The sequence below is a fragment of the Puma concolor genome, chromosome E1, assembly GCF_028749965.1.
Source record: "Puma concolor isolate L17-30 chromosome E1, mPumCon1.1.hap2, whole genome shotgun sequence".
NCBI classification, from domain to species: Eukaryota; Metazoa; Chordata; class Mammalia; order Carnivora; family Felidae; genus Puma; species Puma concolor.
The window spans coordinates 47,482,618-47,495,775 of record NC_141680.1 but is presented as its reverse complement, the minus strand read 5'-3'; the positions used below and the strand labels follow the sequence as shown (position 1 = coordinate 47,495,775).

Sequence of the window (13,158 nt, the reverse complement as noted above, 5' to 3'; positions counted from 1 at the left end):
TCTGAGCTGTCAGCACAGAGCCCGACGCGGGGCTCGAACTCACGAGCTGTGAGATCATGACCTGAGCCGAAGTCGGATGCTCAACCTACTGAGCCACCCAGGCGCCCCTAAAAGATATTTAAGTCACATAGTTAATTTGAAATTAGCAACCTCTTCCTTTTGGGCAATAAGCCTTCCTTCAGCTACTTTCAAGTAAATACTTATCACCTATAACTTACTCTAACACATGTACCATGCACCCTGAGATTAATGAAAACACACTGAATCAAAAATATTGTTACGTTTAAAGAGTTAAAAAGTCATATTAGCACCAAAACAGATTTAGTTCCAGACACTCACATAAATAAGCTTTTAAGTCTCAATTTCCCTTGAGAGGTCTCTAATATCTATGATGCTTACCATCAGTGGGTAGGTTTTGTGATAAATCTTTAAGTTTCTTATCTGGGAGCTTGATTTTCATGTTTTCTAAAATGTTTTCCAGGTTACTGACATCAACCTTCCCACCTAAAGAAAGAATTGGGAATACAAGAGAAATTTAATGCCTTCTCCAAAGGAAAAAATTCCAATTAATCCCCCCGTGCCATGCAAAAATATCAGTGACTGAACACATTCAAGTGCACAAAGTTGGACAAAGTAGAATGGCAACCTTTTCCTTGGTCTGGAGGACAATCCTGCAAAGTACAAATTCGTTCTCCAGTCAATTATAACGGTAGAGACAACCAATTGAAACCTTTTTTTCTGATAGGCAGGGCATAAATGCTGAGTTTCATTCTTCCAGTCACTGAAATGCCCTGAACAACTGCCAATTCATTTTTTTTTTTAATTTTATTTATTTTGAGAAAGAGAGACTGAGAGAAAGAGAGAGGGAGAGCCGAAGTGGGAGAGGGAGGGCAGGAGAGGGAGGGAGGGAGGGAGAGGGAGAGAGAGAGAGAGTGAGAGAGAGAGAGAGAGAGAGAGAGAGAGAGAATCCCAAACAGGCTCCATGCTGTCAGTACAGATGTAGCCCTACAGGGGGCTTCATCCCAGGAACCTCGAGATCATGACCTGAACTGAAACCGAGTCCGCTGCTTAACTGACTGAGCCACCCTGGCACCCCTACCAATTTTTGCCTCATGTTTTCTATGTACATCCAGATTTAAATATGCTCTTAAATTAAATTTGACAAAAACCAAACTTACTCAACAGCAAAATGAAAGAATTTGAACAAGGCAGCTATATTCACAACAGCAAAATAAATACAGAATCAGTTCATATGAGAGGTGGTAAGAGCCACAAGAGAATAGCTAAATAATAATACAAATGTGAGGCAGGGGAATCTTATTTATCTTTCTTGTCATCATGTTACTCACCATTGAAAGATTTCAAACCGTCTAGCAATCTGTTTTCATATATGTTTCCATCATCTGTAAGAAAAGGCACAACTGATATCACAGATAAAGTGATATATAGACTTTATTTATTTATTTATTTATTATTTTAATACGAAATGTATTGTCATTATTGGTTTCCATATCAGACAAAGGGCTAGTATCCAAAATCTATAAAGAACTCACCAAACTCCACACCCTAAAAACAAATAATCCAGTGAAGAAATGGGCAGAAAACATGAATAGACACTTCTCTATAGAGATTTAAAGAGACAGTACAAACATGTCATTTCACAAAGATACTTTTAAGTGATTTGCCTTAGAGATAAGTCTGATTCTTCTTTCTCTCCAATGAATCTGAAACCATGGAATGGAGAAAACTCTCAAAGCGCTGTGTCTGGCCAAGTGCAAAGCCAATAATTAATGGCAGGTGCCATCATGGATTATGAAGATATTTTTCCTTCACTTTCTTTGACTTTTCCTTCTTTCTCCTAATCTCTTAGTTCTCCCACTCTCACTTTTTTCTTACACCTCTCAGCTTAACTTCTAGTTTTGAGGGTGAAACCAAAATAGCTGAAAATTTTATATCGAAAGGGAGGATTCAAGAAAATAAAGTTGCTGACTCCCAAAGAACTAATTACACTTTCTAAAGGAAGAACAAGGTTATGCTAAAATTTCTTAGGGGGAGAGGGAAGATGGCGGCATAGGAGGACGCTGGGCTCACCGCGCGTCCTGCTGATCACTTAGATTCCACCTACACCTGCCTAAATAACCCAGAAAACCGCCAGAGGATTAGCAGAATGGAGTCGGAGTCGCCGGAGCCAAGTGCAGACGAGAGGCCCACGGAAGAGGGTAGGAAGGGCGGCGAGGCGGTGCGCGCTCCACGGACTGGCGGGAGGGAGCCGGGGCAGAGGGGCGGCTCGCCGGCCAAGCAGAGCCCCCGAGTCTGGCTTGCAAAAAGCGGAGGGGCCTGACGGACTGTGTTCCGACAGCAAGCGCGACTTAGCGGCTGGGAGGTCATAAGTTAACAGCTCTGCTCAGAAAGCGGGAAGGCTGGAGGACAAAGGGAAGGAGAGCTGCTGAGCCCCCTGACCATAGAGCTCAGTTTGGTGGGGAACAAAGGCGCTCGCCAGCGCCATCTCCCCCGCCCATCCCCCAGCCAAAATCCCAAAGAGAACCAGTTCCTGCCAGGGAACTTGCTCGCTCCGCGCAAACACCCAACTCTGCGCTTCTGCGGAGCCAAACCTCCGGCAGCGGATCTGACTCCCTCCTGCTGCCACAGGGCCCCTCCTGAAGTGGATCACCTAAGGAGAAGCAAGCTAAGCCTGCCCCTCCTGCCCCTGTGCACCTTGCCTACCCACCCCAGCTAAGACGCCAGATCCCCAGCATCACAAGCTTGGCAGTGTGCAAGTAGCCCAGACAGGCCACCCCACCCCACAGTGAATCCCGCCCCTAGGACAGGGGAAGAGAAGGCACACACCAATCTGACTGTGGACACAGCGGTGGGCTGGGGGCAGACATCAGGTCTTACTGCGGCTCTGCCCACCAACTCCAGTTATACACCACAGCACAGGGGAAGTGCCCTGCAGGTCCTCACCATGCCAGGGACTATCCAAAATGACCAAGCGGAAGAATTCCCCTCAGAAGAATCTCCAGGAAATAACAACAGCTAATGAGCTGATCAAAAAGGATTTAAATAATATAACAGAAAGTGAATTTAGAATAATAGTCATAAAATTAATCGCTGGGCTTGAAAACAGTATAGCTGACAGCAGAGAATCTCTTGCTACAGAGATCAAGGGACTAAGGAACAGTCACGAGGAGCTGAAAAACGCTTTAAACGAAATGCATAACAAAATGGAAACCACCACGGCTCGGATTGAAGAGGCAGAGGAGAGAATAGGTGAACTAGAAGATAAAGTTATGGAAAAAGAGGAAGCTGAGAAAAAGAGAGAGAAAAAAATCCAGGAGTATGAGGGGAAAATTAGAGAACTAAGTGATACACTAAAAAGAAATAATCTACGCATAATTTGTATCCCAGAGGAGGAAGAGAGAGGGAAAGGTGCTGAAGGGGTACTTGAAGAAATAATAGCTGAGAACTTCCCTGAAGTGGGGAAGGAAAAAGGCATTGAAATCCAAGAGGCACAGAGAACTCCCTTCAGACGTAACTTGAATCGATCTTCTGCACGACATATCATAGTGAAACTGGCAAAATACAAGGATAAAGAGAAAATTCTGAAAGCAGCAAGGGGTAAACGTGCCCTCACATATAAAGGGAGACCTATAAGACTCGTGACTGATCTCTCTTTTGAAACTTGGCAGGCCAGAAAGAATTGGCACGAGATTTTCAGTGTGCTACACAGAAAAAATATGCAGCCGAGAATCCTTTATCCAGCAAGTCTGTCATTTAGAATAGAAGGAGAGATAAAGGTCTTCCCAAACAAACAAAAACTGAAGGAATTTGTCACCACTAAACCAGCCCTACAAGAGATCCTAAGGGGGACCCTGTGAGACAAAGTACCAGAGACATCACTACAAGCATAAAACATACAGACATCACAATGACTCTAAACCCATATCTTTCTATAATAACACTGAATGTAAATGGATTAAATGCGCCAACCAAAAGACATAGGGTATCAGAATGGATAAAAAAACAAGACCCATCTATTTGCTGTCTACAAGAGACTCATTTTAGACCTGAGGACACCTTTAGATTGAGAGTGAGGGGATGGAGAACTATTTATCATGCTACTGGAAGCCAAAAGAAAGCTGGAGTAGCCATACTTATATCAGACAAACTAGACTTTAAATTAAAGGCTGTAACAAGAGATGAAGAAGGACATTATATAATAGTGACAGGGTCTATCCATCAGGAAGAGCTAACAATTATAAATGTCTATGCGCCGAATACCGGAGCCCCCAAATATATAAAACAATTACTCATAAACATAAGCAACCTTATTGATAAGAATGTGGTAATTGCAGGGGACTTTAACACCCCACTTACAGAAATGGATAGATCATCTAGACACACGGTCAATAAAGAAACAAGGGCCCTGAATGATACATTGGATCAGATGGACTTGACAGATATATTTAGAACTCTGCATCCCAAAGCAACAGAATATACTTTCTTCTCGAGTGCACATGGAACATTCTCCAAGATAGATCATATACTGGGTCACAAAACAGCCCTTCATAAGTTTACAAGAATTGAAATCATACCATGCATACTTTCAGACCACAATGCTATGAAGCCTGAAATCAACCACAGAAAAAAGTCTGGAAAACCTCCAAAAGCATGGAGGTTAAAGAACACCCTACTAACGAATGAGTGGGTCAACCAGGCAATTAGAGAAGAAATTAAAAAATATGGAAACAAACGAAAATGAAAATACAACAATCCAAACGCTTTGGGACGCAGCAAAGGCAGTCCTGAGAGGAAAATACATTGCAATCCAGGCCTATCTCAAGAAACAAGAAAAATCCTAAATACAAATCTAACAGCACACCTAAAGGAAATAGAAGCAGAACAGCAAAAGCAGCCTAAACCCAGCAGAAGAAGAGAAATAATAAAGATCAGAGCAGAAATAAACAATATAGAATCTAAAAAAACTGTAGAGCAGATCAACGAAACCAAGAGTTGGTTTTTTGAAAAAATAAACAAAATTGACAAACCTCTAGCCAGGCTTCTCAAAAAGAAACGGGAGATGACCCAAATAGATAAAATCATGAATGAAAATGGAATTATTACAACCAATCCCTCAGAGATACAAACAATTATCAGGGAATACTATGAAAAATTATATGCCAACAAATTGGACAACCTGGAAGAAATGGACAAATTCCTGAACACCCACACTCTTCCAAAACTCAATCAGGAGGAAATAGAAAGCTTGAACAGACCCATCACCAGCGAAGAAATTGAATCGGTTATCAAAAATCTCCCAACAAATAAGAGTCCAGGACCAGATGGCTTCCCAGGGGAGTTCTACCAGACGTTTAAAGCAGAGATAATACCTATCCTTCTCAAGCTATTCCAAGAAATAGAAAGGGAAGGAAAACTTGCAGACTCATTCTATGAAGCCAGTATTACTTTGATTCCTAAACCAGACAGAGACCCAGTAAAAAAAGAGAACTACAGGCCAATATCCCTGATGAATATGGATGCAAAAATTCTCAATAAGATACTAGCAAATCGAATTCAACGGCATATAAAAAGAATTATTCACCATGATCAAGTGGGATTCATTCCTGGGATGCAGGGCTGGTTCAACATTCGCAAATCAATCAACGTGATACATCACATTAACAAAAAAAAAGAGAAAAACCATATGATCCTGTCAATCGATGCAGAAAAGGCCTTTGACAAAATCCAGCACCCTTTCTTAATAAAAACCCTTGAGAAAGTCGGGATAGAAGGAACATACTTAAAGATCATAAAAGCCATTTATGAAAAGCCCACAGCTAACATCATCCTCAACGGGGAAAAACTGAGAGCTTTTTCCCTGAGATCAGGAACACGACAGGGATGCCCACTCTCACCGCTGTTGTTTAACATAGTGCTGGAAGTTCTAGCATTAGCAATCAGACAACAAAAGGAAATCAAAGGCATCAAAATTGGCAAAGATGAAGTCAAGCTTTCGCCTTTTGCAGATGACATGATATTATACATGGAAAATCCGATAGACTCCACCAAAAGTCTGCTAGAACTGATCCATGAATTCAGCAAAGTTGCAGGATACAAAATCAATGTACAGAAATCAGTTGCATTCTTATACACTAACAATGAAGCAACAGAAAGACAAGTAAAGAAACTGATCCCATTCACAATTGCACCAAGAAGCATAAAATACCTAGGAATAAATCTAACCAAAGATGTAAAGGATCTGTATGCTGAAAACTATAGAAAGCTTATGAAGGTAATTGAAGAAGATTTAAAGAAATGGAAAGACATTCCCTGCTCATGGATTGGAAGAATAAATATTGTCAAAATGTCAATACTACCCAAAGCTATCTACATATTCAATGCAATCCCAATCAAAATTGCACCAGCATTCTTCTCGAAACTAGAACAAGCAATCCTAAAATTCATATGGAACCACAAAAGGTCCCGAATAGCCAAAGTAATCTTGAAGAAGAAGACCAAAGCAGGAGGCATCACAATCCCAGACTTTAGCCTCTACTACAAAGCTGTCATCATCAAGACAGCATGGTATTGGCAGAAAAACAGACACATAGACCAATGGAATGGAATAGAAACCCCAGAACTAGACCCACAAACGTATGGCCAACTCATCTTTGACAAAGCAGGAAAGAACATCCAATGGAAAAAAGACAGTCTCTTTAACAAATGGTGCTGGGAGAACTGGACAGCAACATGCAGAAGGTTGAAACTAGACCACTTTCTCACACCATTCACAAAAATAAACTCAAAATGGATAAAGGACCTGAATGTGAGACAGGAAACCATCAAAACCTTAGAGGAGAAAGCAGGAAAAGACCTCTCTGACCTCAGCCGTAGCAATCTCTTACTCGACACATCCCCAAAGGCAAGGGAATTAAAAGCAAAAGTGAATTCCTGGGACCTTATGAAGATAAAAAGCTTCTGCACAGCAAAGGAAACAACCAACAAAACTAAAAGGCAACCAACGGAATGGGAAAAGATATTTGCAAATGACATATCGGACAAAGGGCTAGTATCCAAAATCTATAAAGAGCTCACCAAACTCCACACCCGAAAAGCAAATAACCCAGTGAAGAAATGGGCAGAAAACATGAATAGACACTTCTCTAAAGAAGACATCCGGATGGCCAACAGGCACATGAAAAGATGTTCAGCGTCGCTCCTTATCAGGGAAATACAAATCAAAACCACACTCAGGTATCACCTCACGCCAGTCAGAGTGGCCAAAATGAACAAATCGGGAGACTATAGATGCTGGAGAGGATGTGGAGAAACGGGAACCCTCTTGCACTGTTGGTGGGAATGCAAATTGGTGCAGCCGCTCTGGAAAGCAGTGTGGAGGTTCCTCAGAAAATTAAAAATAGACCTACCCTATGACCCAGCAATAGCACTGCTAGGAATTTATCCAAGGGACACAGGAGTACTGATGCATAGGGGCACTTGTACCCCAATGTTCATAGCAGCACTCTCAACAATAGCCAAATTATGGAAAGAGCCTAAATGTCCATCAACTGATGAATGGATAAAGAAATTGTGGTTTATATACACAATGGAATACTACGTGGCAATGAGAAAAAATGAAATATGGCCTTTTGTAGCAACGTGGATGGAACTGGAGAGTGTGATGCTAAGTGAAATAAGCCATACAGAGAAAGACAGATACCATATGGTTTCACTCTTATGTGGATCCTGAGAAACTTAACAGGAACCCATGGGGGAGGGGAACAAAAAAAAAAAAAAAAAAAGAGGTTAGAGTGGGAGAGAGCCAAAGCATAAGAGACTGTTGAGAACTGAGAACAAACTAAGGGTTGATGGGGGGTGGGAGGGAGGGGAGGGTGGGTGATGGGTATTGAGGAGGGCACCTTTTGGGATGAGCACTGGGTGTTGTATGGAAACCAATTTGACAATAAATTTCATATATAAATAAAAAAATAAAAAATTAAAAAAAATTAAAAAAAATTTCTTAGACCTTTTTGTTGTTGTTTTAAAATTAGGAATATGTAATAAGTATAGTTTTTAAAAATCTATTTAAATTCAAGCAGTTCACAAATAATGTAGTATTGGTTTCAGGAGTAGAATTTAGTGATTCATCACTTATACATAACACCAGTGCTCATCCCAACAAGTGCCCTCCTTAATGTCCATCACCCATTTAGTCCACCTCCCCACACACCTCTTCTCCAGCAAGCCTCAGTTTGTTCTCTGTATTTAAGTCTCTTATGGTTTGGGCAGAAGAGTTGAATAGACACTTTTCCAGAGAAGACATCCAGATGTCTAACAGACACATGAAAAGATGCTTAACATCACTCATCATCAGGGAAATACAAATCAAAACCACAACGAGATACCTCCTCACACCTCTCAGAATGGCTAACATTAACAACTCAGGCAACAACAGATGTTGGTGAGGATGCGGAGAAAGGGGAACACTTTTGCACTGTTGGTGGAGATGTAAACTGGTGTAGCCACTCTGGAAAACAGTATGGGGGTTCCTCTAAAAATTAGAAATAGAATTACCCTATGACCCAGCAATTGCACTTCTAGGTATTTATCCAAAGGATACAAAAATGCTGAATCTAAGGGGTACATACACCCCAATGTTTACAGCAGGGCTATCAACAATAGCTAAATTATGGAAAGAGCCCAAATATCCATCGACTGATGAATGGATAAAGATGTGCTGTATGTACATGCAATAGAATATTACTCAGTGATCAGAAAGAATGAAATCTCGCCATTTACAACAATGTGGATGGAACTAGCATATATTATGCTAAGTGAAATAAGTCAGTCAGAGAAAGACAAATGTCATATGATTTCAGTCATATGAGGAATTTAAGAAACCAAACAGATGAACATAGGGGAAGGGAAGGAAAAATAAGTATAGTGCTTTTTTAAAAAGTTGTTTTTTTTTTGTTTGTTTGTTTTTTTTTTAATTTTTTTTTTTAACGTTTATTTATTTTTGAGACAGAGAGAGACAGAGCATGAACAGGGGAGGGGCAGAGAGAGAGGGAGACACAGAATCTGAAACAGGCTCCAGGCTCTGAGCTGTCTGCACAGAGCCCAACGCGGGGCTCGAACTCACGGACTGCGAGATCATGACCTGAGCCGAAGTCGGACGCTTAACCGACCAAGCCACCCAGGCGCCCCAAAAAGTTGTTTTAAACACACAGGACCACCTCCCTTGAAGGCTCTAAGAGTATTTGAAATGCTTACCGTCAACTTGAAGATTTTTCACCAGTTCCAGGTATTCTTTAGGTGTGAATTCTATCCCAATGTCTTCCAGAATATTTTTCAGATCTTTGACATTAACTTTTTCTCCTTCAAAAAACAGAAATGGCAAGTATAGTTGACAATATTAAGAATTACCCAAGTATTCAAAAAGATGAAACAAAACTGCCCCTGTTTAAACATCACCCTCCCAACTGTTAGGTAAAAAACAAAAGCACAAGACCTGCTTGGTGGAGTAAAGGGCAGGGAAAGAATTAGAATGTATTCCCTTGACCCTAAGGGAAAGGTGCACTTTCTTAACACTGGGGATAAGAAAGCACAATTCTCAGTAAACTGGGCTTTTTAGGTAATGTCTTGCTAATTAGAATATAAAGGTTAACTTAATATTGCTCTCGGTTCCCCCCCCCCCCCAAATTATTAGATTCTTTGAACAATATACCCTAGTTTTTACTTCAACTATTGTTGTGGTGATCTAGATCAAGGATTGGCGAACTTTATCTGTAAAGGGCGAGATTGTAAATATTTTAAGCTCTGCAGGGTATACAGCCTCTGTTACAGCTACTCAACTCTGCTGTTGTAGCACAAAAGCGGCCATTAATAATACATAAATGAGGAATATAAGTGTGTTCTAACACAATTTTATTTACAAAAAGAGGCAGAGGACGAGATTTGGTCCATGGGCTGTAGTTTGTTTATCCTTGATACAGATTTTCAGGTTTTTTTCCAGTGGTGAGGATCAGAAGCATTATTATAGGCAAGTATTTTAGAGGATATAGGACTTGCTACTGAGAAATGAGAAAAAAGTTTTAATCCAGACAACCCAAAGATTGACTTTGGGCAATTAGACATAAGCACTTGGAACAACATCTTTGTAACCACCATGCAGGTGAGAAATAGAACATGACAACACTCTGGGGGTCTGTCATACTCTTTCCCAATCCCTATCCACACTCTTTCTCTAGAGGTAATCACTATGCTGACTTTTTTGGACAATGATTTCTTGCTTTTCTTTATAGATTTCTCACAATGATCTTAAAAAACAAGTTATAGAACCTGCAAATTATTAGGGTTAGGGAACACTGCACACTATTTGTGATAGCATTTTTACAGAGGCAGATGAAGCAAAATGAAATACTATGCTATTATTATATAGGTAATAAAACTATTATTTTTAAAAAGAATAATGAACAATATAAAATTCAGAATAGTGCTATCTCAACAAGTAAGGAGGCACGGTAAAGGAATAAGGAAACAACCATGTGTTGATGCAATGGTATTGGAAATATTCTAGCTACTTCATTGAGGTGGAGTCATGGAAATGAGTACTATACTTATGGATTATGTGTTCACTGAAAACAGGAAAATGTCATTAAAGAATTAGAACTTTAATCTTTATGATAACTTGTAACTTGCCTGTAACTGCTTTCACATCACTCATCACTTTTTTCAGAGAAACATTTCCATCAGCTGTAATACAAAACATAAAAAATTCAGACCATGACATAAGTGTTAGGAAAATTGGGACTTAGGGCCCAGTGAAAGTCCATATATTCTACTAAATAATTTGTGTTCACCTTAAATTTATATTTTCTGTTTGAGTGCTTGATTCCTTATTAGTAAGAAGGACAATGGCATTTGGGTCATGTTCCTTGAACACAGGGTCTGAATATGACAAACGTACTATCTCCAGATACTTTCTTATAAGCATGGCAAAATATATCATTTATAGAGGCCAGCTGGTTTTGTTTTTGGTGAACTTTGCATCTAGCACAGATACTGAGCAAGGGACTTTGCATCTTCCCTCTATTTACCATTAACATTTCTTGAGTGTTTTCAACTACTGTATCTATCTCAAAATGTTGATGACATGTGGTTATTGGATATAATATTAGTGGTGGAAATATTAATGATGTTCTACTACTTCCAAGATGTATATTTTTCTCCCAATTATTTCAGTCTCCCTTGGTTAGTCATTCATTCATTTTCCCCACTGTTCCCATGTTTGTTTCTCTCTACCATTCTCTGGCATGACAACAGCTATGAATAACCTTTCTGCACTAATCACTGTTGAGTGGGATGATAATTTCAGATGAATAGAAATGAAAAAAGACAGGATTTCTTCTTAGTTTAAGACCAAGTTCTTTGGACGCCTGGATGGCTCAGTTGGTTAAGTGTCTGACTCTTGATTTTTTGCTCAGATTATGATCTCATGGTTCATGGATTGAGCCCTGCATCAGTCTCTGCACTAACAGCATGGAGCCTGCTTGGGATTCTCTTTCTGCCTCTATCTCTGCCCCTCACCCACTTGCAAGCACATGTTTTCTGTTTCTCAAAATAAATAAATAAATAAATTTAAAAAAAGACCAAGTTCGGGGCGCCTGGGTGGCGCAGTCGGTTAAGCGTCCGACTTCAGCCAGGTCACGATCTCGCGGTCTGTGAGTTCGAGCCCCGCATCAGGCTCTGGGCTGATGGCTCAGAGCCTGGAGCCTGTTTCCGATTCTGTGTCTCCCTCTCTCTCTGCCCCTCCCCCGTTCATGCTCTGTCTCTCTCTGTCCCAAAAATAAATAAACGTTGAAAAAAAAAATTAAAAAAAAAAAAAAGACCAAGTTCTTCTCCATGATTCTTAAAAATATCTTAAACTCCTCAAATCAATCTAGTTTTAGAAATTCTTATACATGATCCCAAGATTCTAAGTTTTCCCCTAAAAGGTGATGTCATTATTTACAATGCTCACCGTCAACAGGTTGATTTTGTATCACATTTTTAAAGTCCTTATTTTTGAGCTTGATCCCCATGTTCCTCAGAACTGTGTTCAGGTTATTAGCATCAATCTTTCCTCCTTAGAAAGGGATGGAGATGTAAAAAAAAAAAAAAAAAACAAACAATAAAGACACAATATGAAAAATACTTCTTGTGCTGATGAATCAAATCAACTCTGAATAGGTCTGGATGCTAGTCAGAATGTTAACTGGAATTACCTTACTGGAAAATGGTTTGGCAGTAACTATCGTGATTCTTCCCAATTTTTGTAATAGCCCACTAATGCCACCTTTGGGAATGCTGGAAAAGCTTATGCCATAGGGGAGAGACAAATGTTTATTACAGTCTTACTTAAAATAAGAAAGGAAGGAAGGAAGGAAGGAAGGAAGGAAGGAAGGAAGGAAGGAAGGAAGGAAGGAAGGAAGGAAAACAAAGAAGGAAGGAAGGAAGGAAGGAAGGAAGGAAGGAAGGAAGGAAGGAAGGAAAGAAAGAAAGAAAGAAAGAAAGAAAGAAAGAAAGAAAGAAAGAAAGGCCCAGAATTTCAATATCTAATGACAGGGTATTGGTAAGCAAACCATTATATCTTCATTCCATGGAAAAGTACGTAGCCATAGCTGTTACAAAGGTGATTGCCACAGGAAAATAGTGTCATTTTATAGGGTGTTTTTATTAAAAAATTACATTATTTTTAGGGTGAAGTTATATCAATCATTTAACATATAGGAATTAAAATCATATGCCCAGTAAAAATATACATAAAATGAACAATGTAAATAATGCATGGGATTCTGACATTCCGCAGTCAGCAAGTACATAAATAGAGTCAACCCAGATGGACATCAACTTGTTATTCCAGGAGATGGATTCATTTCCCCTATACCTATCATGCTGCGAGCATCTTAAGTCAATGTGATTCTAGTATTAGATACAATTTTTTGTATATTGTGGCTCTTAGGCAAGCCAACCACTTTATCTAATTGCTTACCTATAGCGATAACAATGTATTTCATCACTGGAAGAATATGTTTGACTTACCAAGACTAGCACATTGGTGTCTTTTATGGAGTCTTCCAATGGAATTTCAGAGCACTTGTGACTCTATGAGATTAT

The 13,158-nt window shown here is 39.8% G+C and overlaps 1 protein-coding gene across 6 annotated transcripts in view; it reads right to left on the bottom strand.

Annotated features, from left to right (window-relative positions):
- EFCAB3 (EF-hand calcium binding domain 3) overlaps window positions 1-13,158 on the bottom strand; it is a 235,506-nt gene that overhangs the window by 158,231 nt on the left and 64,117 nt on the right. For all 6 annotated transcript variants that reach the window (XM_086687643.1, XM_086687646.1, XM_086687641.1 and 3 more), the window contains 5 exons: window positions 12,023-12,127; window positions 10,702-10,755; window positions 9,274-9,378; window positions 1,350-1,403; window positions 400-504 (listed from right to left, as the gene is read on the bottom strand). In XM_086687643.1, coding sequence (XP_086543769.1) covers window positions 400-504; window positions 1,350-1,403; window positions 9,274-9,378; window positions 10,702-10,755; window positions 12,023-12,127 — 423 coding nt within the window. The remainder of the gene's footprint in view (window positions 1-399; window positions 505-1,349; window positions 1,404-9,273; window positions 9,379-10,701; window positions 10,756-12,022; window positions 12,128-13,158) is intronic.